Source organism: Chiloscyllium plagiosum, unplaced genomic scaffold (genome assembly GCF_037043375.1).
Source record: "Chiloscyllium plagiosum isolate Xiang-an unplaced genomic scaffold, Cpla_swu_hap1 HiC_scaffold_2, whole genome shotgun sequence".
NCBI classification, from domain to species: Eukaryota; Metazoa; Chordata; class Chondrichthyes; order Orectolobiformes; family Hemiscylliidae; genus Chiloscyllium; species Chiloscyllium plagiosum.
In genome coordinates this window covers 31,910,063-31,936,594 of record NW_028270140.1, presented here as the reverse complement: position 1 = coordinate 31,936,594, position 26,532 = coordinate 31,910,063, and the positions used below count along the sequence as shown (strand labels likewise).

The 26,532-nt window shown below is 45.1% G+C and overlaps 1 protein-coding gene across 5 annotated transcripts in view; it reads left to right on the top strand.

Annotated features, from left to right (window-relative positions):
• Window positions 1-24,834, top strand: part of LOC122563194 (amyloid-beta A4 precursor protein-binding family A member 1-like) — a 208,446-nt gene extending 183,612 nt beyond the window's left edge. For all 5 annotated transcript variants that reach the window (XM_043716783.2, XM_043716766.2, XM_087995773.1 and 2 more), the window contains 3 exons: window positions 909-1,028; window positions 6,698-6,838; window positions 20,408-24,834. In XM_043716783.2, coding sequence (XP_043572718.1) covers window positions 909-1,028; window positions 6,698-6,838; window positions 20,408-20,479 — 333 coding nt within the window. In that variant the 3' untranslated portion in view covers window positions 20,480-24,834. The remainder of the gene's footprint in view (window positions 1-908; window positions 1,029-6,697; window positions 6,839-20,407) is intronic.
• The last annotated feature ends 1,698 nt before the right edge of the window (window positions 24,835-26,532 follow it).

The following is a 26,532-nucleotide window of genomic DNA, read 5'->3' as shown; positions in this document are numbered from 1 at the left end:
TTCTCAGTTCTTCCCTGTGAACTGAAGTCATCTCATGTGTGTATTCACAGAACTTAGAGCTTAAATCTGCTCAGCTTTTTATTAACCTGCTGATTTCTACTCTCCCAGTCTGGAAGTTGCACAAACTAAACTTTTCTAATGAGGTATCTGCACGTTCCTGAACAGTGCTTTACTCTTTTTGAAGGAGAGAAACTATATTTTCTTCCAACTCCAATCAGTCACCTCCAATCTGACAGAAACATTTAATCTCTGGAATTCCAGTACGAAAGTCAATCTGTGATTATCCTGAACCAAAACCCAGCTAATAGCTTTTATCATTTACACTGACTGCCATAATTTAGCACAGTATAAACAAGCTTCCATTAGCACACGGGGGATCCCTGCCCTCTAACACATACTGGATTAGGTCACTGTTCCCGAAGGACTGTCTGATCTGTTTTTTCAGACTCTTCAGAAAATTAACTAATCCACATGCCATTTTATTCAAAAAATACCTTAAAAAAAAACATATATACATAACATATCACAATGTTCTTCAGGGTCTTCTTTCAGGCCTTCCTTATCTGTACATTCAGGCCACATCCCTTCTGAATTTTTTTTCCACTCAGTATTCGATATCTTCCCAAATTTGGTGCTTTGCTATGTGGAAAGGTGATTATATGGTTGTAAGCTCGGAGCCCACAGACAAGCCATTAGTTAGGACTATGGCTATCAACAGGATGTCATTGATAACCATAGAGGTAAATGGACAGCACTACAAATATGCAAGAGCTGTGAGGGAAGCCACTTAAACAGAGATGTTTGAAATATTATCCTACATCTACCTCAGTCTTACCTGCTGCTTCTTGGATTCAGAATTCAGTCTATCAAAGACATAATCAATGCTATGTGTTTTGTTTTAAATTAAGGGTTTAAAGAACCAAGCTCGTGTGAAACTGAACATTGTGCGGTGCCCACCTGTCACTACAGTCCTTATTAGAAGACCAGACCTTCGCTATCAGCTGGGTTTCAGTGTCCAGAATGGCATTGTAAGTGGAATCATGCTCTTTGGATTTTGGTGAAGGACCATCTATGAAATAGTGCAGAAATGCAGCAATGATGATGATGGTGGGAGAAGAACTGAAGCTAATGAAGTAAATTTACAGCAGGCAGATGGTGTAGTTGTAATATCACTGGACTAGTAATCCAGGGGTTCACGATAATTTTTTGGGGGGGACAAGCACACCAAGGCAGACAGTGACATTTGAATTCAATAAAGGTCTGGAATTAAAAAGCTAGTCTATAACTGTCAACTGTAGTAAAAACCCATCTAGTTCACTCATACCCTTCAGGGAATTTAACTGCTGTCCTTACCCAATCTGGCCTACATATAACTCCAGATCCACATTAATGTGGTTGACACTTGACTGCTGTCTGGGCATAACAATGTGTGTGGGCACAATTACAGCAGAGTGAGTCTTCCTGCCCCTGACTAGCAGGACATCTCAACATGGAGCCGCTGGGAAATCAGATTGGCTTGCAGCACCTGTGGGTGCTGAAGGTACTATGACTTGGGTAAGTAACCGGCATTCTTAGGGAAGGTTTGACGACCTTGAGATTAAAGTCCATGCAGGGAGATAGGATGTAGAGGTCCAACTTTCTGGGGGAGGTGCCCTGAATGTGCCAAAGACTGTATTGTATTCCATTCCTTCCTGCACTTGTAGCAAATTACTTAAATAAACTGCTGCCCATTCTTGCCTGAATAACTATGGCAACTGTATTATATGGACAGCATAACACTGGGGTCAACATATGATAGGTGAATTTTTGATTTCAGCACTTGCTCACCCTCTGTATTATGGAGGTGAGCTCAGGATGGGCTGGGGGTTGGGAGATGTGATGGATTAGCCTCTTGCCCAAATCAGACCCCTGGATGTTTGCAGTTTCCAGCCCCTTGAGTTTAATCCTTGAGACTTCTATGAAACAGCATTTAACAGGAGAAGGATATCCCAAAGCACTGACCACGAATGTATTTAGGCAGTGTGCATGGTCTCTCAATCTGGAGTTGTTCTCCTTAACAACAAACAAGGTTAAGGGGAGATTTGACAGAAGTGTTCAAAGCCTTGAAGAATTTTGATGAAGTAAGTAAGGAGAGACTGATTCCCGTGGTAGGGGAGTTGGTAACCTAAGGCTACAGGTTTAAGGTCATTAGCAAAAAATAAATCAGACAGGAGATGAGAAAACCACCGAGGATTTGAAGGAAAAAATGCAGAATTAGGGAAAAAGCATTGGGATTGACAGCACAACTTTCAAACAGCAGGTACCAGCACAATACGTTAAATCACCTCTTCCCATTCTAGATCCAGCAACGAGAAAAATGACTTGACAGACTGTTCCAGTGATTTCTGTCCAGTATCAAATTTTGACCAGGTACTCAGAAGAATTCTGCTGCTATGCCTCAAAAAAATGTACACTAAATTATTAAATACAGCTCCTTCACAGAAAGCAAATTGAAATGTTTATTAACTCCAGTTACAAGCTGAGCTTCTCCATCTCTCCCACATCCTCTGCATGACAAACTGTTCAGGCAGCCTAGGGCAAGGGGAGAAGGCTTGTTTCATTTTTGTCAACAGAATTTTGCACAAAGTGAAGTATTCATATGCATCATGTTCCAACATGTTCACATTCCAAATCTGTGAAGATTTACCAGAGTTTTTTTTTCATGAAAACAGCAACGGGAATTCAAGAACCAAACTGTGTCATGTTGCTGTAAAGGCAGCGGTTATTTTTGAATTTAGTTTGGAAGCGAATTGCTTGTCACTCAATATCGAAGCCCGACAAATGGAATTCTTCCAGTGCCTTACTATAACTGACTGTCTTTACTCCATATTAGGACACTGTAAGGACGGCCAAGATTTACCCTAGATATTGGTGCGCAAATCAGCCTTTGAAAGCTCTTAAAAATCCCTCCAAAGACAAGATCAACTCATACATCAAGTATAAAAGTGAACAGCTCTGAGTCAGGATACCTGCATTCAAGCCACACCCCACTCCAGAGGTGTATCCTGACACATCTGAACAAGTTAGTTGTAAAAGCAAAGTGCTGCTGGGTGTGTGGGTGGTCACCATTTTTGTCGTTCACAATGTACACACCTGCACATTATTTATTTATTTACCCATTCGCGTAACTGGCATTTAGTGTCCAAAGGGCAGTTAAGAGCCAGCCACGTTGCTGTGGATTTGGACCCACATGTAGGCCAGACTGGGTAAAGATGGCCTAGTGAAGGACATTAGTGAACCAGATGGATTTTCCCTACAATTGGCACTGGTCATCATTAGACTCTTAATTCCAGATTTTTTTTAAAGTTGGATTCAAATTCTGCTGTGGTGGGACTTGAACCGAGATCCCCAGAACATTATCTGAGTCTCTAGATTAACAATCTAGCAATAATACCACTAAGCCATCATCTCCCCTAACTTCTTTGTAACACATCCCATATTACCAGCTTGGATCCCTCATATCCAGTTATAAGACACAGATTGGTCAAGCATCTACTGGTGGGGTGGGAATTGGAGGCGGACTACTTATGTCAATACCTGATGAAGGGGTCTTGCCCGAAACATCGACTCTCCTGCTCCTCAGATGCTGCCTGATCTGCTGTGCTTTTCCAGCACCACACTCTCGACTCCTTATGTGAGTATAACATGTTTTGGTTGGAAAAGCGAGGGTTGTCTTATACTTGCTCTTAGTGGGTATTTGCAAAAGAAAACTGGTTTAGTCACCTTGTATGCAATATGTTAAAATATACACAGGATATTCAAAAGGTAGAATACTGTAGTCTATCCTCCCTATATGTGAGGGTTGTGTCCTTGAGAACACTGCAAATTTTGAAATCCATGAATGCGGAGCTCGTTAAATACAGGTATAAAAATAAGTTAAATTTGTTAAAAATATCACGGATATGCGTTTTTTTGCCCAAGGGTGTTGGTTTTTATTGTAACTTAATTTTTAGCGTGGATGGAAAAATTTGCAAATTGTGGTTTTGCAGATACAGAGGGTTTACTGTACAGACATTTAAATGTGAATTAATATTTTGAAAAAAGACTCTCAATTAAATTGCACCATTTGTCACATAGCAAAGGGCTATTGTGTTGTCAGAAGCCATTTGTCAAGATTAGAGTGGTGCTGGAAAAGCACAGCAGGTCAGGCAGCATCCGAGGAGCAGGAAAATCGACGTTTTGGGCAAAAGCCCTTCATCAGGAATGAAGGCAGGGAGCCTCCAGGGTGGAGAGATAAATGGAAGGGGTTGGGGCTGGGGAGAGGGCAGCAAAGAGTATAGTAGGTGTATAAGGGTGGGGATGAAGGTGATAGGTCAGAGAGGAGGGTGGGAGAAGGTAGCAAAGAGTACAATGGGTGGATGGGGGTGGACCGGATAGGTGGGAAGGAAGATTGGAAGATAGGACAGGTCATGAGGATGAGCTGAGCTGGAAGGTTGGAACTGGGTTAAGGTTGGGGGCGGGGAAATGAGGAAACTGGTGAAGTCCACATTGATGTCCTGGGGTTGGAGGGTTCCGAGGCAGAAGATGAGGCGTTCTTCCTCCAGGCGTCGGGTAGTGAGGGAGTGGCGGTGGAGGGGGCCCAGGACCTGTATGTCCTCGGCAGAGTGGTTGATTGGTGTGGGTGTTGTAGAGATGTTCCCTAAAGCGCTCTGCGAGAAGGCTTCCAGTCTCCCCAATGTAGAGGAGACCGCATCGGGAGCAGTGGATACAATAAATGATATCGGTGGAAGTGCAGGTGAAACTTTGATGGATGTGGAAGGCTCCTTTGAGGCCTTGGATGGAGGTGAGGGAGGAGGTGTGGGCGCAGGTTTTGCAATTCCTGCGGTGACAGGGGAAGGTGCCGGGGGGATGGTGGATTGTTGGGGGGGCATGGACCCGACCAGGTAGTCACGAAGGGAACGGCCTTTACGGAAAGTGGAAAGGGGTGGGGAGGGAAATATATCTCTGGTGGTGGGGTCCGTTTGGAGTTGGCAGAAATGTTGGCTGATGATGCAGTTTATGCGAAGGTTGGTAGGGTGGAAGGTGAGGACCAGGGGTTCTGTCCTTGTTACAGTTGGAGGGGTGGGGTTTGAGGGCGGAATGGCGGGATGTGGATGAGATGTGTTGGAGGGCATCTTCAACCACGTGGGAAGGGAAATTGCGGTCTTTAAAGAAGGAGGCCATCTGGTGTGTTCTGTGGTGGAACTGGTCCTCCTGGGAGCAGATACAGCAGAGGCGGAGGAATTGGGAATACGGGATGGCATTTTTGCAAGAGGTAGGATGGGAAGAAGTGTAATCCAGGTAGCTGTGGGAGTCGGTGGGTTTGTACAAAAAATGTCAGTGTCATCATTGATGGAGATGGAGAGGTCCAGGAAGGGGAGAGAGGTGTCAGAGATTGTTCAAGTGAATTTAAGGTCGGGTTGGAATATTTTGGTGAAGTTGATGAACTGCTCAACCTCCTCGCGGGAGCACGAGGTGGCGCCAATGCAGTCATCAATATAGCGGAGAAAGAGGTGGGGAGTGGTGCTGATGTAATTACGGAAGATCAACTGCTCTACGTAGCCAACAAAGAGACAGGCATAGCTGGGGCCTATGTGGGTGCCCATGGCTATGCCTTTGGTTTGGTGGAAGTGGGAGGAATCGAAGGAGGAATTGTTAAGGGTGAGGACCAGTTCAGCCAAACAATGAGAGTGTCAGTGGAAGGGTACTGGTGGGAACGTCAGGAGAGGAAGAAACGGTGGGCTTGGAGGCCCTGGTCATGGCGGATGGAAGTGTAGAGGGACTGGATATCCATGGTGAAGATGAGGCGTTGGGGGCTGGGGAAATGGAAGTCTTGGAGGAAATGAAGGGTGTGGGTGGTGTCTTGAATGTATGTGGGGAGTTCCTGGACTAGGGGGGATAGGAAAGTGTCGAGGTAGGTGGAGATGAGTTCAGTGGGGCAGGAGAATGCTGAGACAATGGGTCGGCCAGGGTGGTCAGGCTTGTGGATCTTGGGAAGGAGGTGGAACTGGGCAGTGCGGGGTTCCCCGACTATGAGGTTGGAAGCTGTGGGTGGGAGATCTCCTGAGGTGATGAGGTTCTGTATGGTCTGGGAGATGATGGTTTGGTGATGGGGGGGTGGGGTCATGGTCGAGGGGACAGTAGGAGGAGTTGTCTTAGAATTGGCATCTGGCTTCAGCGATGTAAAGGTCAGTGCGCCAAACTACCGCTGCACCCCCTTTATCCGCTGGCTTGATGGTGAGGTTGGGATTGGAGTGCACAGCAAGATCCCACAATGTGGTCACGACCAAAATGTCCGTTCTTGATTATTCAGTCAAGGTACCAGAGAGAGCTCCCCTGCTTCTGGTTGAAATTAGTTACCATTAAATCCTTGAATGATTAGATCCTTTAAACCCATCTTTCAGGCTTCAAATTGAAGTCACATCTCGAATTGGAGCCTCCAAACAGTCTTTCTCCAGGTTGTTTTTTTTTTGCTCAGTGCAATATCCATGAGATAAATCCTGGAGATTTCAGACCAATCCTGAGAGTTAATAACCCTCAAAGGGAGCCTGGTTTTGTCCAGTTATCCCTTTAGTGTTGAGATGATTGATTGGCAAAGGCTTCCTTTAAATCAAAGGTGCATTTCGTGTTCATCAACTGCACCTTCATGCATCGATTCATGACAGCTCTCCTATTTCAGATATGCAGCCTTATGCGAGGAGGAATTGCAGAGCGCGGTGGCGTGAGAGTTGGTCATCGGATCATCGAAATCAATGGGCAAAGTGTTGTTGCGACGCCTCACGAAAAAATAGTCCATATTTTGTCCAACGCAGTTGGTGAGGTAAGGATTCCTGTTCTTCCTGTTAATTGATGTTTTGATAAATAACCAAGACATCATCTTAATTTCCATCGCAAGTAATCGAAACGCAGAGGGTTTTGCTCATTATAGACAATGAATTCTGAGTGGCATTCGATCTGATTATCATACCTTAGGAAGTTTTTATTGACCTTGGAGTGGGCACAGTGCGGATCATTGGAACGGTTAAGAGGACAGTTTTCATTCATATGGCTTGTGTAGGAGATTAATTTATTCAGTGATTTGTTAGGGTAGCTAGAGAGGAACTATTTTTTCTGGTGTGAGGTGTCCAGAACAAGGAGGTGGAACCTTAACATTAGAGCGAGGCTATTCAGGGCAATGTCAGGAAGCATTTAGAGTCAAAGAACTGTACAGCATAGAAACAGATCCTTTGGTCCAACTCGTTCATGCCAGCCAGATATCCTAAACTAATCTAGTCCCATTTGCCAATATTTGGCTCACAACCATCTAAACCCTTCCTTTCTACATACCCTTCCTTTGCCTTTTAAATGTTGTAATTGTACCAGCCTCTACCCACATCCTCTGGCAGCTCATTCCATAGACTCACCACCCTCTGCATGAAAAAGTTACCCATTAGGTCCCTTTTCAATCTATCCCTTCTCATCTTAAACCTTAAACTTCTTCACACAAAAGGCTGTGGAGGTCTAGAATTGTCTCTCCTAAAGAAAGATGTTGAGGCTGAGGTGTCAATTAAGAATATCAAAACAGAGATTGATAGTAGATCGAGCAATGATACAGATCAGCCATGATCTATCTAATTTTTGATAGAACAGACTGAAAGGGCTGAATGGTCTCTTCCTGTTGCGATGTCAGTGTTTAGTTTTCAGGATATGTTTTGCCTTTCCTCCTATTCCCTCTGCACTGGCTGCTTGGGCAAACATCAATTTTTGAAAGTTTTGTCCAGCTTCCAGCTTATGGGAGGTACGGTGGCTCAGTGGTTAGCACTGCTGCCTCACAGCACCAGGGACCCAGTTCGATTCCCACCTCGAGCGACTGTCTGTGTGGAGTTTGCACATTCTCCCCGTGTATGCGTGGGTTTCCTCCGGGTGCTCCGGTTTCCTCCCACAGTCCAAAGATGTGCAGGTTAGGTGAATTGGCCATGCTAAATTGCCCGTAGTGTTAGGTACATCAGTCAGGGGTAAATATGGGTATGGGGAATGTGTCTGGGTGGGTTGCTCTTTGGAGGGTCAGTGTGGACTTGTTGGGCCGAAGGGCCTGTTTCCACACTGTAGGGAATCTAATCTAAACGTGGCTAAATAAGCACCTTTCCTTGCTTTTTGTCCCTGTGGGGAAAAGCTTGAAATGTCACCTCTCGGCTTGCTTTACAAACAGTAAATAAAGAGAGATGGTTTGCACTTGCTAACCCGAAGGCACAGATTGAGGGTAACCCGAGGCATTGTGAGGAAAGTTTTTACACCACGAGTGATTACAATCTGGAATACAATCTGACTGAGAAGGTGATGGATGCAGCTTCAATTTCAATGAGGAATTGGATTTTAAAAAATGAAGCAGAAAGGATTTGGGGGAAAGGGCAGGGTGGAAGGAGTGAGACGAATTGGATTGCTCCAGTACAGAACCACTGCCGACAGAATGGTAGGGAAACCAAGGAAGGTTGTTCAACATTTGGTATCTTTGCCAGCTCTCTGTAGGAGCAACTCAGCTCAATGGATGAAACGACTTGCTTCTGATCTATATACTATTCCATAATTCACACATTTGGTACCGGGATGCGAAAGTTTAATCTTTATTAATTTAAAGGAGGTTGGAGCAGGACTCTGATTGTGGAGTCAGTTTTCAAGCTGGGCTGAGAGTGTGCAAGATAGTTAGCTGTAGACTGCTGATTGGCAGAATATAGACAAATGAGTGTGTGAATGTTGATTAAAAACATGGTCATCTCAGCTGCCGTACACTGCACAGCTGTCGAACTGGTGTGGCCTCCATTCCCAGGCTTCATAAAAAGATATCCCTTGAATCATTAATAGTAGTCTAGTGGGAAAGGAGGAAATTTTAATTGCATAACACAAATCAATATTTCAGCAGCACATTTTTTTTCATTTCTAGTGACCTGCATGTTTCCACTATATAAAGACTCCAGTTCCTACTGAGTGTGAGTCTGCATCAGCAACTCTATATGTAGGATCCCCTCACCTTTGAGCCAGAGGGTTCTGTGTTCAAGTCTTACCCCAGGGTCTTGAGTACACAAATCTATATTGACACTGTCAATGCAGTGCTGAGGGGGCTGTTCTGTCAGAGGTACGAACTTTCAGATCCCATCTGTCCTTGCCAACATATGTCAAAAAGTGAGGTGAGGTGAGGAAACAAGTAGAACATATAAACTTGTGTGTGTAAATGATTACAAACCTGTGCCAAGGACAATACACCAGTTCGTTGAAATCCAAGAGGACATGCTCATCATGTGATTGCCTAACTAGAGTTAGACAATTGGCCTGTTTCCATAAAAGAAACATTCTGTGCAATTTCTGGACCGAATGAATCAAACGCAGGATGCAAAGGGAAACATTCTACTTGGTTAGCATCGCTGCTGACATATCTCCTATTCCTTTCTCCCACATGCTTCTCCAGTTTCCCTTTAAATACATCTATGCTGTTTACCTCCCTTGCTTCATGTAGCAGTGGGGCCCATATTCTTACCACTGTCAGCTTGTAAAAGAATTAGAAACAAACACCTCTTGAAAGGCAACATGATCAGAGCACAGCAGGAAGATGGCCTTGTGTACAGGAAGTTGCAAGGGCAGATGGGATCTGAACGTTCGCACTTCTGACAGAGCAGCCCCCTCAGCAGTGCATTGACAGCGTCAATATGGATTCATGTAGTCAACAGCTTGGGGTGAAACTTGAGCACACAACCTTCTGGCTTAAAGGTGAGAGGGTACTATCTACAGAGCTGCAGCTGCAGACTCATGCTCAACAGGAACTGGAATCTTTACATAGTTGAAACATGTGAGTCATTAAAAATAACCAAGAGTACGTCCAAAAAATTGTGTTTTGGAATTGCCATTTCCTTCTTTTCATTTCCAGTCACAATCTAAGTCAGTTTTCTGAATTTGTAGGAGTGAACACTATTACAGAAAAGAATGATCAAAGAAAACGAACACAAAGATTGGGGGAGCTCATTAAGAAAGGGGAGCATTTTTATTGCCTTGTTCATTCCACCTTCCTGTCTATCCCATGTTGCGTGATCCTGTTGTTTGCCATGAGTCCATTCTGTTTCTTCAAAACTTTGACAATATCTTACCCCGGCTAAGAAAGACAGAGAACATAGCATGCTGAATCTTGATGCAACCGTGTGTGGTAGTGATCTAGGGAAGGATTAGAAAAGTCCCTGTGACTGTGGGCGTGTACGTGGGTGAATGAGATGGTGAGAGTGGGTGGGGGGGCTGTGTGTGGGTTTCTTGTGTGGTTGAAGGGATTTGGGTGAGTGCGTGGGTGATGAAGTATGGGTGCGTGCGTGGGCAAGTGTTTAGGTGAGGGGGTGTGATGGGTGAGGGGCTGTGTGAGTGAGGGGGTGTGGGTGAGGGAGTCTGAGTGGGTGGGAGTGTGAGGGGGTGAGGGAGTGTGGGTGGGTGTGTGGGTGAGGGAGTGTGGGTGAGGGGGTGGGGTGGATATGTGAGTGAGGGAGTGTGAGTGGGTGTGAGTGAGGGAGTGTGAGTGGGTGTGAGTGTGGGAGTGTGGGTGGGTGAGGGAGTGTGGGTGGGTGGGTGAGGGAGTGTGGGTGGGTGAGGGAGTGTGGTTGCGTGTGGGAGTGTGGGTGGGTGAGGGAGTGTGGGTGCGTGGGTGGGTGAGGGAGTGTGGGTGCGTGTGTGAGTGAAGGAGTGTGGGCGGGTGGGTGGGTGTGTGAGTGAGGGTGTGTGGGTGAGGGGGTGGGGGTGTGTGTGTGGGTGAGGGAGTCTGGGTGGGTGGGAGTGTGAGGGTGTGTGGGTGGGTGTGTGGATGAGGGAGTGTGGGTCCATGTGTAGGTGAGGGAGTGTGGGTGAGGGGGTGGGGTGGATATTTGAGTGAGGGAGTGTGAGTGGGTGAGTGTGTGGGAGTGTGGGTGGGTGAGGGAGTGTGGGAGTGTGAGTGGGTGTAAGTATGGGAGTGTGGGTGGGTGAGGAAGTGTGGGTGGGTGAGGGAGTGTGAGTGAGGGAGTGTGGGTGCGTGTATGAGTGAGGGAGTGTGGGTGGGTGTGTGGGTGATTGATTGTGGGTGGGTGTGTGGGTGAGGGTGGGTGGGTGTGTGGGTGAGGGAGGGTGGGTGTGTGGGTGAGGGAGTGTGGGTGTTTGGGTGAAGGAGTGTGGGTGGGTGTGAGTGAGGGAGTGTGGGTGGGTGTGTGAGTGAGGGAGTGTGGGTGGGTGTGTGAGTGAGGGTGTGAGAGTGAGGGAGTGTGGGTGGATGTGTCGGTGACAGATTGTGGGTGGTTGGGTAAGAGAGTGTGGTGTGTGTGTTGTTGAGAATGTGTGGGTGAGGGAGTGTGAGGGTGTGTGGGTGATTGTTGGTGAGGGTGTGTGAATGAGGGAGTGTGGCTGGATGTGTGGGTGAGGGTGTGTTGGTGAGGGGGTGTGTGGGTGAGTGCTGGTGAGGGTGTGTGAATGAGGGAGTGTGGGTGGGTGAGGGAGTGTGGGTGGGTATGTGAGTGAGGGAGTGTGATGTGTGTGTGGGTGGGTATGTGAGTGAGGGAGTGTGGATGTGTGTGTGGGTGGGTGTGTGAGTGAGGGAGTGTGGATGTGTGTGTGGGTGGGTGTGTGAGTGAGGGAGTGTGGATGTGTGTGTGGGTGGGTGTGTGAGTGAGGGAGTGTGGATGTGTGTGGGTGGGTGGGTGTGTGAGGGAGTGTGGGTGCGTGTGTTGGTGAGGGTGGGTGTGTGGGTGGGGGAGTGTGGGTGAGGGAGTGTGGTTGCATGTGTTGGTGAGGGTGGGTGTGTGGATGAGGGAGTGTGGGTGGGTATATGGGTGAGGGTGTGTGGGTGGGTGTGTGGATGAGGGAGTGTGCGTGGGCATGTAGGTGAGGGAGCGTGGGTGGGTGTGTGGGTGTGTGTGTCAGTGAGGGAGTGTGGGTGTGTGTGTGTCAGTGAGGGAGTGTGGGTGTGTGTGTCAGTGAGGGAGTGTTGGTGGGTGTGTGGGTGAGGGAGTGTGGGTGTGTGTGTCAGTGAGGGAGTGTGGGTGGGTGTGTGGATGAGGGAGTGTGGGTGTGTGTGTCAGTGAGGGAGTGTTGGTGGGTGTGTGGGTGAGGGAGTGTGGGTGTGTGTGTCAGTGAGGGAGTGTGGGTGTGTGTGTCAGTGAGGGAGTGTTGGTGGGTGTGTGGATGAGGGAGTGTGGGTGGGTGTGTGGGTGAGGGAGTGTGGGTGGGTGTGTGCGTGAGGGAATATGGGTGAGGGTGTGTGGGTGGTTGTGCGAGTTGGTTCGTGTGTGGGTGAGGTAGTGTGGGTTCGTGTGAATGAGGGAGTGTGGATGAGTGTGTGTGTGAATCAGGGTGAGTGAGTATGGGTGAGGATGTGTGAGTGGGTGTGTGGGTGAGGGAGTGTGGGTGGGTGAGGGAGTGTGAGTGAGGGAGTGTGGGTGCGTGGATGGGTGAGGGAGTGTGGGTGGGTGAGGGAGTGGGAGTGTGGGTGCGTGGATGGGTGAGGGAGTGTGGGTGCGTGGATGTGTGTGGGTGAGGGAGTGTGGGTGCGTGGTGTGTTTCTTGTGTGCATGCGGAAAGTGGTCTGTGGGTCAGGGAACTGGATGGGTATGTGATTATGATGTATGGGGTTCTTAAGCGTGTTTGGGTGTCTAGGTAGTTGGTAGGGATTAGCAACATAGCTTGTGTTACTAACCTGAAATTCCCGAGGTTTGGATTAACGACTGGGAAATGCGAGTTCAAATTTCATTACAGCTGCTGGGAAATAAGTCTGAAATTAAAAGAGTTTATCAGTAACGGTGCCCATGAAACTTCCAGGTTGTCAGAAAAATCCATCTAGTCGTTAATGTTTTTGGGGGGGAATGAAATCTACCACCTTTACTCTGTCTGACCCACATATAAACTCCAGGTTATAGCAATGTGGCTGACTTTTAAATGCCTGGCAAGCCTCTCAGTTGTATTCATAAAGGTGACTCTTCTCAAACACAGTTAGTGATGGGCAATAAATACTGGCCCAGCCCACATCCTGCGAATGAACTAAATGAAAGCACTGTTATATAGAGGCAAGGATGAAAATGCAATTCTTCCTGGTTGTTCAAGATGTCGCAAGTCCAAAATAATTGCTGTATCAGGAGTTGTAACCTAAACCATCTGTTGCAGGGCTTAACCAAGTTAGCAATGTTGGAAATATCTATGATGTTATCACTTATAAACTTTGGATCAGATTGTGCCTATAATGTGATTGAAGCTGATCCCTAGAATGTGGTCAGTAAACGCAGTTAGCTGTCCGATTGGTTACATCAGAATTGCCCTTGAAGTCACCTTTGGTTTCTTTAAAACAAAATTTGCATAGACTGAGATGAATGTTAAGCTGGGTTATAGCTTTCTCATTAGAAGCTGTGAAAACTGCATGTTGGTCCCTGTCCAGACATTCTCCTCACCCACCCCCCAACCTCATCAATAATTCTTTCTTCTAAGGTTACAAGGAGAACAATTCAGCTGTCATGTCAGGAGTTGGTCACCTACTGAAATTGACCCAATATCCCAATGATATTAACATCTACAACAAAGTTTATATTTGAAAAAAAAATTACTGTAATAATAAAGAGAGACGGAAGTTTCATTTAAGTAGCACCTTTCATAAAATCATAGAATTTTACAGTACTGAAGGAGGCCTTTAGACCCATTGTGTCTGTACTGGCTCTTGAAAGATCTACCCATTCTCTCGTCCTATCTCTGTAAGCCTCTAAGTTATTCATTTTCAAATATATATCCAGCTCTCTTTTGAAATCTCCCATGGAATCCGGCTCCACCACTCTCCCATACAGCACATTCTAAATCCTAACAACTGAGTAAAGAAGTTTCTCATCATCTCATTCCTAAGTCTCTTGCTGACAATCTTGAAATTGTGACCATTAGTTACTGACATACCACTTAGATGAAATAGAATATCCTCCTTTACCCTGTCAAAATTGTTCATAATTTTGAACTTCTCAATAAAGTCACTTCTTAATCCTCTCTGCTCCAAGGAAAATAAGCCCAATCTCTCTAATCTTTTCCTGTATCAAAAATCCCTCATTCCTGATATCATTCTGCTTTGACTCTGCAGGGCTCTAACATCCTTCCTTAAACAAAGTGCCCAGAACTAAACACAGTACTCCGAATGCGGTCTGACCAATGATTTAAGGTTTAACGTCACTTCCTAAATTTCATCCTCCATACCTCTATTTAGAAACCCAAGGATTCCATAAGCCTTGTTAACAACTATCTCAACTTGCCCAGACACCTTCAGAAAATTATGCACATGAACCCCAAGGTCCACCTGCTCATTTACTCCCCTCAATGTTGTACCATTTGAGCCTGTATTGTCTCTCCATTTTCTTCTACCAAAATGAATTACTTCACATTTCTCTGCATTGAAATTTATCTGCCAGGTATCACTAGTCACTGGCTTCCATTCTGAGAAGGACCCTTTTATCTCCACTGTCTGCTTTCTGCCAGACAGCCAAGCTTCTTTCCTTGCCTCTAATACCTGGGCCCTTATCTTACTCAGTAGCCCATTGTGCAGCACTTTATAAAAGGCATTCAGGAAGTCCAGAGATATAACATCCATTGTCTCTCTCTGGTCTTACCTGCTTTTTACCTCCTCAAAGAATTCTAACAGATTTGACAGGCGTGACCTGCCCTTGATGAAAGCAGACTGACTTTGCCCCATTTTACCATGCATTTCCAAGTAATCAGAGATCTCATCCTTCACGACAGACTCCAAAATCTTATCAACGACTGAGGTCAGGCTAATCAGCCTGTCTTCTATGACTAAGCCAGTTCTGTATCCAACTTATTGGCTCACCATGGATCCTGTGTGACATCAGCTTTTGTATCAGCCTGCCCTGAGGGATCTTGTCAAAGGCCTTGCTAAAATCCACATACACAACATCTACCACACTGTCTTCATCAATTATCTGTGTCACTTCCTCAGAAAACTCAATCAAGTTTTATGAGACATGACCTTCCCTGCACAAACCCATGTTTCCTATTGCTAATAAGTCCATATTTTTCCAAATGTGAGTAAATCACTTTCAGAGGAATGTGCTGCTCCTAAACTCTAATGAACTGGTCTTTAAAAGATTCTCACATGCAGATGTGGATTTACCCTCAAACAGCCACCTCCAATCTACATGCCCTAGTTCCGGTCTAATATTATGGTAGTTAGCCTTCCTTCAGTTTAAATCTTTCACCTGAGTACTACGCTTATCTTTATCCATAAGTAGCTTAAAACTTAGGGAATTATGGTCACTATTCCTGAAATGCTCTTCTACTTCCATCACCTGGCTGATCCTTCCCCAGTACCAGTATGGCATGGCCCCTTCCCTACTTTGACTATTTGCATATTGTCTCAAAACAACATCCTGGGTGCATCTAACATGCCCTATCTCTCCCTCCCCGCAATCCAAGCCCCTGGCATTAGACAAGTCTCAGTCATTATAGGGGAAATTAAAATCCCCCACCACAACAACACTGTTGTTTTTATATTTGTCCATAATCTGTCCAACTCTCTATTCTTCTGTCTCCTGTTGGCAGGCCTGTAGTACACTTCTATCAAAGTGATTGCACCCTTCCCTATTCCTGAGCTCTACCCATATGGTCTTGCTGGATGAACCCTCCAAGGTGTTCTCCCTCAGTATTGCTGTGATTTTCTTCCTTATCAATAATCCCCTCCCCACCTCTTCTACATCTCTATCTCGTATGAAATATTTAAATGCTGGAATGTTAAGCTGCCAGACTTGTCCCTCTCTCAATCAAGTCTCTGAAACAGTATGTATCAATCCAAGCTCTAAGTTCATCTGCCTTACCCATCATACTAAAACAATGCACCTGAGATCTCCAGTCTTGCCATGTTCAGTAACATCTCTCTGTCTGATCTTCCTCTTAGCCTTGCTGCCCTTCATCTCTGACTCCTCCTCAGTCATTATACTTGCTGACTATTAGTCTGGTTCCCACACCCTCCACACTAGTTTAAACTCTCCCAAGTGGCAATACAAAACCACCCTGCCTGGAACTTGGTGTCCCTCCAGTTTAGGTGCAACCCATCCTCTTGTCTCATCTGCTCCAGAAGACATCCTAATGATACATGTACCTGAAGCCCTCCATTCTACACCAGTTCTTTAGCTACGTATATAATTGTATTATCTGCTTATTCCTAGCCTCACTGGCATGTGGCACGAAGTAATCCCGAGATTACAACCCTAGAGGTCCTGCTTTTCAACTTCCTATTTAACTCCCTGAGCTCCCTTTGGAGGATCTGATTTCTCTTTCTGCCTATGTTAGTATCAACCACTGGCTGCTACCCCTCTCACTTCAGAGTATCTTGTGCCCTCAGATATCCTTGACCCTAGCACCAAGAGGCAACACAGCATCCAAAAGTCTCCCTCGCAGCCATGGAAATGCCTGTCTGTGCCCCTGATTATAGAGTCTCCATCACTCCAGTTTGTTTACACTTTGACCTGCCCTGCTGTACAACAGTGCCTGTTGTGGTATATCTGATATGGCTTTTGTGCTGCTTTCTCCTGAGAAGCCATTCCCACCCACCCCCCACAGTCTCCAAAACGGTATATCTGTTTGAGAGGGGAACTGCTACAGGGGACTCCACTGCCTACCCACGCTTACTCATCTTCCTGGTAATCACCCAACTCTTTGTATCAGCCCTTACTGGTGGTGGGACCAGCTTGCTAAACGTGCTATCCACACCATTCTCAACCTCAGGGATGCTCCATAGTGAGTCCATCTACAGTTTCTGGCACTCCATGTGGCAAATCAGGAGCTGCAGCTGAACACATTTCCTGCATGCGTAGTCACCATGGATACTGGAAGTCTTCCTGATTTCCCACATATTGCAAGAGGAGTATTCCATAAGGCTAAGTTTTCCTGCCATTTTGAACCACATCAACCAAATCAACCTTATCGATCACAGATAAAAATCCAGGAACTAATTATGCAACCCACTATACACTCATACACTTAATGGTCAGGTCCTAAGGAGTGTTGGAGACCTTGGAGTGCAGGTTCATAGCTCCTTCAAAGTAGAGTTGCAGGTAGATAGGATAGTGAAGAAGGTGTTTGGTATGCTTTCCTTTATTGGTCAGAATATTGAGTACAGGAGTTGGGAGGTCATATTGCAGCTGTACAGGACATTGGTTAGGCCACATTTGGAACATTGTGTGCAATTCTGGTCTCCTTCCTATTGTAAGGACTTTGTGAAAATTGAAAGGATTCAGAAAAGATTTACAAGGATGTTGCCAGGATTAGAGGATTTGAGCTATAGGGAGAGGCTGAACAAGCTGGGGTTGTTTTCCTTGGAGTGTCGGAGTCTGAGGGGTGACCTTATAGAGGTTTATAAAATCATGAGGGACACAATAGGGTAAATAGACAAAGTCTCTTCCCTGGGGTGGGGGAGTCCAGAACTAGAGGGCATAGGACAAAAAGTATTTTATCTCCCTCCAGGCACTACTTAGTCAGCGTGCAAACCTGGTTCCTGAGCAGTCAAACCTACATGGTGACTGAGCCAGCTACTGCCAGAATCCCACTCAGTGGCTTCTCACCAGCTCTCTCTGTTACCTCCTCACTCTCCAAAGCCTTCCCTCCATCTACAAAACTGAGCTCAACTCCATAATACCTCGAACTCAGAACCATCCAAAACAAAGCATCCTGCTTGTTTAAACACTTATTTCCTCCATCACTGACGCACTGATGTAGTTCAGGAATTCATCGAGGCTCCTTTGACATCACCTTCCAAAACATGTGACCACTCTATCTAGAAGATCAAAGGCAACAGATGATGAGCACACTGCCACCTTCACGTTCCCCACCAAACCATGTGCCAACTGACTTGGAACTGTATCACCCATTTCCTTATTGTTGCGAGTCAAAAACCTGGAAACGGCATTGTGGGTCTACCTGTGCCCCAAGGACTGCAGCAGTTCAAGTATGCAGCTCACCCCCACCTTCTCCAGCGCAATTAGGGATGGGCAATAAAAATTGTCCTAGCTAGTGGAACTCTCTCACTGTGAAAGAATATATTTTTAAAATTATATATGTTATTTTTCATCAGCCTTGTTAACTTTATTGTCACTTTGCATGACTTGGTTATATGAGCTACCAGTTCTTTCTATTCCTGGCATCCCTCTTGTTTAAATTACTTCTCTTGATCGCTTCCAAAATGCATCACATTACACTTCTCTGAGTTATGTTTCTGTGCCATGTCTCTGCAGGATCTATAGGTTCCTTTTCCCATCTCAGAGGATAACATTGGCACCTCTGAACTGTAATGACTGCTGACGTCAGTGGATTGAATTTCCTTCTGTTGAAGCTAGACATGTAAACAAGTGCAGATTGGTCATGAGCAGATGTCTCTGCACAGAGATGAAATGACTGCCCCTCCACACTCTGTTTGTGTGTGTGTGTGTGTGTGTGTGAGAGAGAGAGATGGAAACCTGCCAGAGGATCTGCTATGCCTCTTGTAATAAGCTTGTTCTTTGGAAAAATCTTTTTGAAGAAGATTATTGCATTTGCAATCATGCAACTGTCTAGTTTGATCTGCTGATAGCCATGTTTTTAGAAACTAAGATTCAAATAGCAGCTGTAGGAATGAAGAGGTGCATAGTTCTTTGAAAGTGGATTTGCAGGTAGACAGGATGGTGAAAAAGGTATTTGGCACATTTATATTCTTTGAGAACATTTGAGTTTAGGAGTTGGGAGGTCATGTTGCAGCTGTACAGGTCATTGGTGAGGCCACTTTTGGAATGCTGCATACAGTTCTGGTCACCCTTCTCTACGAAGGATGTTGTTAAACTTGAGAGGGTGCAGAAAAGATTTACCAGGATGTTGCTGGGACTGGTGGGTTTAAATTATAGGGAGTGGCTGAATAGGCTGGGGATATTTTCCCTGGAATGTCAGAGGCTGAGGGTTGACCTTATAGAGGTTAATAAAATCATGAGGGGCATGGATAGAGTGAATAGCTCAGGCCTCTTTCCTAGGGTGGAGGAATCCAAAGCTAGAGAGCATAGGTTTAAGGTGAGAGAGGAAATACTGTATTTAAAAAGGACCTGAGGGGCAACTTTTTCATGCAGAGGGTGGAGCGTGTATAAAGCGAGCTGAAAAAGGAAGAAGTTGAGGCAGGTGCAATTACAACATTTAAAAGGCGTTTGGATGGGGACATGATTAGAAAGATATGTGCCAAATGCTGGCAAGTAGGATTAGGTTCGATTGGTATGTCTGGTCAGCGTGAACAAGTTGGATCGAAGGCTCTGTTTCCACGCTGTATGACTCTGTGACTCTATATCCACAGAAATTCATTTGATTAATGCAAAGGCCATTCAGCCCCACTGGTTCTCATGAGCCCTCTCCCTCCCTACTTTATGTCCGTCTATCAACATTTTCTTCTATTCCTTTTTTTCTTCTGTGTTTTGCAGTTTCTTTTCAGATCAATTTTGTCTCAACCTCTCCCCACGATAGCAAATTCCACATTCTCGCGACTGTCTGGATTGAGAATTTCCTCCTGAATTCCCTTCTGGATTTATTAGTCTCTGGTTTTTGGCCCCTAGGTTCAGCCACCCACACAGTATTAACATCTAAACGTTCAACCTACTGAGCACATCATAAATTTGAAGACCTCCATTGGGTCACCCTTTGGCCTCCCCTTTTTCTTGATTAAAATAAATAAGTTTCAAAAGAAAAATGCAGAAAATGCTAAGATTAATGTTTCAGGTAGGAAATAGGTTATAATTTTTGGCTTTTTATTAGTCTTTCAATCACATTGCACTTCCTTACTTCTTTGACAAGCCCTCTAAATCTCTAAGATCTCCAATTCTGGCTTTTTTGCATATCTCCCCATTATAACCATTCCATCACTAATGGCTGTAACTCAGGTACTAGGCTGTGAACTCTGAAATTCCTGCCCTCAACTATTCCATCTCTCTCTGCACCTTTCAAAATCAAAAATCACACAACACCGGGTTATAGTCCAACCGATTTATTTGAAACCACGGGCTTCCGGAGCCTTACTCTTTCTTTAGGTAGCTCTTTTCAAGACACTTCATAAAGCATCTCTCTTCAGTTGTCATTGTATCTCCTTATGTGGTTTAATGTCGAATTTTGGCTGTTAACATTCTTGTGGTCCAGCTTGGGACATTTTACTTTCAAGATGGCAAGTTAGTGTTTGGTTCCATCTCGATCTTCTCTGTTGCTACTGACCGGTCCGCTGTGTATATCCTGCATATTCATGTTTGGTTGTGATCTGCAAATAAAGATTGTTTCAACACTGTATGCCACTATATTATAGAATAGCATCTAGGATTGGTCCTGGATATCCAGGGCATTGGGTATGTAGAAGTTGTACTGATCTCCCTCTCTTTTGCCCTAGATCCACATGAAAACAATGCCTGCTGCTATGTACAGACTGCTGACTGCGCAAGAACAACCAGTTTACATCTGAAAGGGCTGTCACGATGACCCAGTGTGCAAAGTGGATATGTCTGTGTGGTTTGATTGTGTTAATCATTGCTGCCTTCCTGCAGCAGCAGAAACTACAATATTTTTTATTTAAACATGCTTGGTTTGACAAAAAATCTGTTGAAAAAACTTTGATGCCTTTCAGAGATGCAGCTTTGTTGGTTTATATAGAATTGAACATAAATATATTCCCACAGACTTAATTCTCAGTAATCCACAAATAGGCAAAATAACGGAGCACCTATATAGTTTGATGTTATTTAAGAGTGAACCTTTCACAGTAACCATTTCAGCCCCATTGATGACGTCATTAGGAAATGTTATTTAACCTAAAAGAACTGACTATGAGCATTTAGAAAATTGTGAAACTTGTATTACGGAGTGTGTTCTACTAAGAATGACTCAGAAACATCCAAATTTTCATTGCTGGCATTTAAAAAAAAAAATTCCCAATGTTTTTCCTGATTTATTTACCATTCCTTCCCTGAGACATTCCCCAGACATTGATGTGTTGTTTAAAGTAGTTGTTATTTTGAAAATATTAATTGGTTTTGTTTTCTTCTATTTCAATATTTTAAAGCCATTTACTGATACACTGTGTGAAGCTAAGATCATTCCATTGACTCCACTTTATAAAACAAAAGGCTGTGGGACATAATTATCTTTGCTAATTTTAACAAATCTGTAGCCAAGATTATAAAATGGGGAACACTATTTTATACTCAGGTCTATTTTTTTTTCTGTAAGCATAAAAATCAGCAAAGAGAGGCAAATACCCCCCTCCCTAAATATGTTTACATTATTCCTTTATCTGTAATTTAAAACTACATTGGCACGTTCTAGTTAAACTATGTTTTGTTTTGCAATGTTATGGTGCGGGAGGTAAGAATGGTTTTGAAGAGGATTTTTGGGTGACTTAGAAATATGATATTGCGAGTAATATTTTCACGTCAGGCACCCTGCCTTCATATTCTACAACCTGAAATCTCATTACTTAACTCCCTACATGGCTAATGTGGACATCTAATTCCGTGTAAGAGAATTTTACATGCACACTCCTGCCCTTCACGTGGAGAAAAGGCTAGGATGCAGCCATTATTTCATCCTGAGTGTGATGTTGTTTCACTCAGAAAGCATTGGTTTCGCACAGGAAGTTCCGCACTCCACTTAAATTCATTACTTAGACATATTGAACCACCTGTACAGTGCTGTGGGATTAATAGCTGTCAGCTTTACAGTGCCATGATTTATTTGGTAGCCTGCACTTTAAGGTCTAACATTTCTACTTGATGAGGACAAGTTTAGGTAGCCATGTAAATAGCTCTTTAGAAGAAGTGATTTCGAAGTGTACAAGGTGTCTTTTCATAGCAAGAGTTCACACACCACACTGAAGCAGAAAATACGAATCTTAACGTCTGCAGCAATTCAATGTGAGCATAAGGTTAGCCTAAACTGGGCAGTAATTATTAGGTAATTAAAACCACTGGGTTTATTTCCATTTGATTAAGGTGAAGATGAGATCTAATTAAGACTTGTTATGTATCCTATCAGCACTAGTTTCACAGTCGCTAACATCATGGTAATGGAACATCCGTTTCATTCCTCATCTGTGGAACTGAGTTAGAGCTGAATAGTTTATGAATGGAATTGTCAAGGTTCACCCCCTACTCCAGATCAACATCACCCTGTTTACATGCAAATCAAAAATATTAACCTCACTTAGAAACCTGTCAGACTTTGTAGCATCATTACTTGAAGTAATTATAATGGCATGGCACAAACTAATGGGTTTCAGTCATCCAGTGACTTGGGTGTTGATAGTTTTTAATCAGATATCTGCAGCTGCTGACGTGAACTTAATGTAAATATCTTATGCAATCCTAGAACATAACATTTTTTTTTGTCCAGTGGTGCAATAGCAAATAACATTAAACATCAGGAAGTTATAATGCTGCAGTGTAATAAAGCTGTTCCTTGTAAAGTTATGTAACAGTTATACATTTCAACTAATGTATTAATTACGATTGTTGGAATAATGCACTTCTTATGAATGTAGTTCCTATTCCAGTGTTTGTTTTGTCATAAGTTCAGATTTTTTTTGGTGTTTATGATGCAGCCACAATATTTGTTTATTTATTTTACTATTAAGGATATATTTTGGGGTTGGGGGGAGGGAGCAAGGGGGACAAGAGTCGTGTGTCTAATGATTTACATTCCTTTTCCCATTTTTCCATGTTTAAAACAAACGAAATTCCATAAACTTGTTGCAACGGGCTAAATATTGGTTATTCTCTTTTTAAAAGAAGTAAATGCTTTGTAAGGTCGATCAGATAATATATAAATACAATCTATATGTATGTATACATATATATATCCTAACTGGATTATGGGGAGAGGGGGGAGACTTTCTTCACAATGGGGTCGTTATTAACTCTTGAGTGGTGTGACCAATTGGGTCTAGTGATTAAAGGGGTTGAAGCTGTCTTGAAGTCTCAGCGTCCTTTATTAAGGAATGTGGGATGCCAAGGCATTACCGTAAAACAGCCCATTAGATGGAGTAGGTGCAAGAGGAACGGAGTCAGAATGTAGCTCTGGAAAAGCACTGCGGGTTAGGCAGCATCCGAGGAGCAGGAGAGTCACCGTTTCAGGCATAAGCCCTTCATCAGAGCTTATCACATTCCTAATGAAGGGCTTATGCCCAAAACGTCAACTCTCCTGCTTCTCGGATGCTGCCTGAACTGTGTCTTTCCCAGTGCCACAGTTTTCGACTTCGACTCCGACTCTCCAGCATCTGTAGTCCTCACTTTCTCCTAGCAGGAAGAAAGGAGCCGAGTGGATCGATCAAACGAGAAAGGCCTAGATGGTTGCTATGAGGTTTGGGGGTTACCTTTCACTATGCCGTCCTCTTTGTCACCAATCAATCACGTCCAGGAATTTTCCACCTCAACTCTAAAGTAGCAACTGGGGTCCCATACATGTTACAGAACGCCAGTGTCATTTGGATGGGTGCCTGTTGGCCGAAACAGATTGGCTGGCTCACTGAGGTGGGGTGAGAGTGCCTTCTGAAAAACATCTTTAAATACTCCTGAGGTTGCTGACTCTCAGAGTTCAAAGATTGATGTCCAGGTCACAGCTACAAGTGAGAAACGACTGGGAGGTGGTGGGGGCAGGGGAGGGGTGGACATTGAGCAGATCATTTTATTTGATATGTCCTTTGAATGTCTTAATTGAAACAATCTTTGGACATTGTTTGCCAGGGCGGGGTTTAAGTGCTAATGATCTCCAGGAGTTGGCAGTCTACGAACCAGCCTGATGTGAGGCTGATTTCAGAGTTAACATCGACCCTAAGGAGTTTAGATGTGACTGAGCAGAGCAAAATGACAGTGTTCTTTGTATCCTATTGAAACCTAACTTACTTTCGGAGAGCGAAACTCTGTTTGTTCATAATATATTTCATGTGATATATAAAATATATGTATTTTAACATCTCATTTTGGCAATACAAAGCAAATGAGAGACGGGGTGGAAAGAAACTTTGAAAAATAAATCTCTATTCCATGCCTTACCCCTCCTTTGAAAGTACATTGGGTGAAATATGCCAGAGTGAAGGCAAAAAACTGCGCAGTGTGCAGGCAACGCACAGCGATTGACAACATTCTATCAGTTCAGTTCAAACAAAAGTGTTTTCTCACGTGTAAATGGTCAGGTCAGGCAGCATCTGTATAGGGAGAGGGAGGGCAAGGAACAGAGTTGACATTGCAGGCTGGGTGGCCAATTCCTCTGAACTGAAAGCGGTGCATCCATCACATCGATATTCTGGTTTTATGTCAAGTTTCCAGACGCCTAAGGATTGCTCTGCCATTGTTTCTCCTGGCTTACTCCCAATGTGGCATTAAACCACGATAGAGTCCAGGGTGGGGTGAGGGGGTTCGACTTCAGGCAAAGTTCTTTAGAGAAAGGGCCAAAAGAAGCATTGTTTCATTTCAGTCCAGATAGTGAAGGGCAGTGTTTTTGAGAAAAAAAGAGGTTACCACATGACAGCACTGAACTGATCTCCACACAGTGAATTCAATGAGTTTCTTTAGAGGAGGAGAAGGGGCACCTATCTCATCCACCCACCCCCTTCCACCGACCCGGAGTTAGTTACTGACCTTCCCTGTATTGGTTGTTCATGGCCTCCCATGTCTCTACTGTGACTGACATTTCCACGTGTTGCCTCTCTGTAGCTGCCGTGCTGTGTGTTGCATGTATTTACCTCTGTAACAGATTGTGTTCTGACACCTTAAGCACAGGGCACGTGTCTCGCAACTCTGACCAATAAAATCTACCAGAAACCAATGAATTTATGGCCTCAATTTGTTTAAGATATCAAACCTGTCATTGGCAATGTTTGCATTTAGGTGAAAGCTCTTGGGGATGGTGATCCAATGACTGGTAAAAACAATGAACTCCTTTTTTTAGGTGTAAGTAAATCCTGCATGGTTTATTCCTACTTCTAATTCCCCTGTTAAGAATCAACTGGGTTCAATGTCTGTGGATGCTGGGGTACAATTCAGGTATGTTGGGATGCAGTCCCAGGATTGTTGGGATGCAGTCCCAGGATTGTTGGGATGCAGTCCCAGGACTGTTGGGGTGCAGTCCCAGGATTGTTGGGATGCAGTCCCAGGATTGTTGGGATGCAGTCCCAGGATTGTTGGGATGCAGTCCCAGGACTGTTGGGATGCGGTCCCAGGACTGTTGGGATGCGGTCCCAGGACTGTTGGGATGCAGTCCCAGGACTGTTGGGATGCAGTCCCAGGACTGTTGGGGTGCAGTCCCAGGATTGTTGGGGTACAATCCAGGCATTGTTGGGGTGCAGTCCCAGGATTGTTGGGGTGCAGTCCCAGGATTGTTGGGGTACAATCCAGGCATTGTTGGGGTGCAGTCCCAGGATTGTTGGGATGCAGTCCCAGGATTGTTTGGATGCAGTCCCAGGATTGTGGGGGTGCAGCCCCAGGATTGTTGAGGTGCAGTCCCAGGATTGTTGGGGTACAGTCCCAGGATTGTTGGGGTACAGTCCCAGGATTGTTGGGGTACAATCCAGGCATTGTTGGGGTGCAGTCCCAGGATTGTTGGGATGCAGTCCCAGGCATTGTTGGGGTGCAGTCCCAGGATTGTTGGGATGCAGTCCCAGGCATTGTTGGGGTGCAGCCCCAGGCATTGTTGGGGTGCAGCCCCAGGCATTGTTGGGGTACAGTCCCAGGATTGTTGGGGTACAATCCAGGCATTGTTGGGGTACAATCCAGGCATTGTTGGGGTGCAGCCCCAGGATTGTTGGGGTGCAGTCCCAGGCATTGTTGGGGTACAATCCAGGCATTGTTGGGGTGCAGCCCCAGGATTGTTGGGATGCAGTCCCAGGCATTGTTAGGGTACAGCCCCAGGAATGTTGGTGTGCAGTCCCAGGCATTGTTGGGGTACAATCCAGGCATTGTTGGGGTACAATCCAGGCATTGTTGGGGTGCAGCCCCAGGATTGTTGGGGTGCAGTCCCAGGCATTGTTAGGGTACAGCCCCAGGACTGTTGGGGTGCAGTCCCAGGCATTGTTGGGGTACAATCCAGGCATTGTTGGGGTGCAGCCCCAGGATTGTTGGGGTGCAGCCCCAGGATTGTTGGGGTGCAGTCCCAGGCATTGTTGGGGTGCAGCCCCAGGATTGTTGGGGTGCAGCCCCAGGATTGTTGGGGTGCAGCCCCAGGAATGTTGGGGTGCAGCCCCAGGAATGTTGGGGTGCAGCCCCAGGATTGTTGGGGTGCAGCCCCAGGATTGTTAGGGTGCAGCCCCAGGATTGTTGGGGTGCAGCCCCAGGATTGTTGGGGTGCAGCCCCAGGATTGTTGGGGTGCAGCCCCAGGCATTGTTGGGGTGCAGTCCCAGGATTGTTGGGGTGCAGTCCCAGGATTGTTAGGGTGTATTCCCAGGATTGTTGGGGTGTATTCCCAGGATTGTTGGGGTGCAGCCCCAGGCATTGTTAGGGTGTATTCCCAGGATTGTTGGGGTGCAG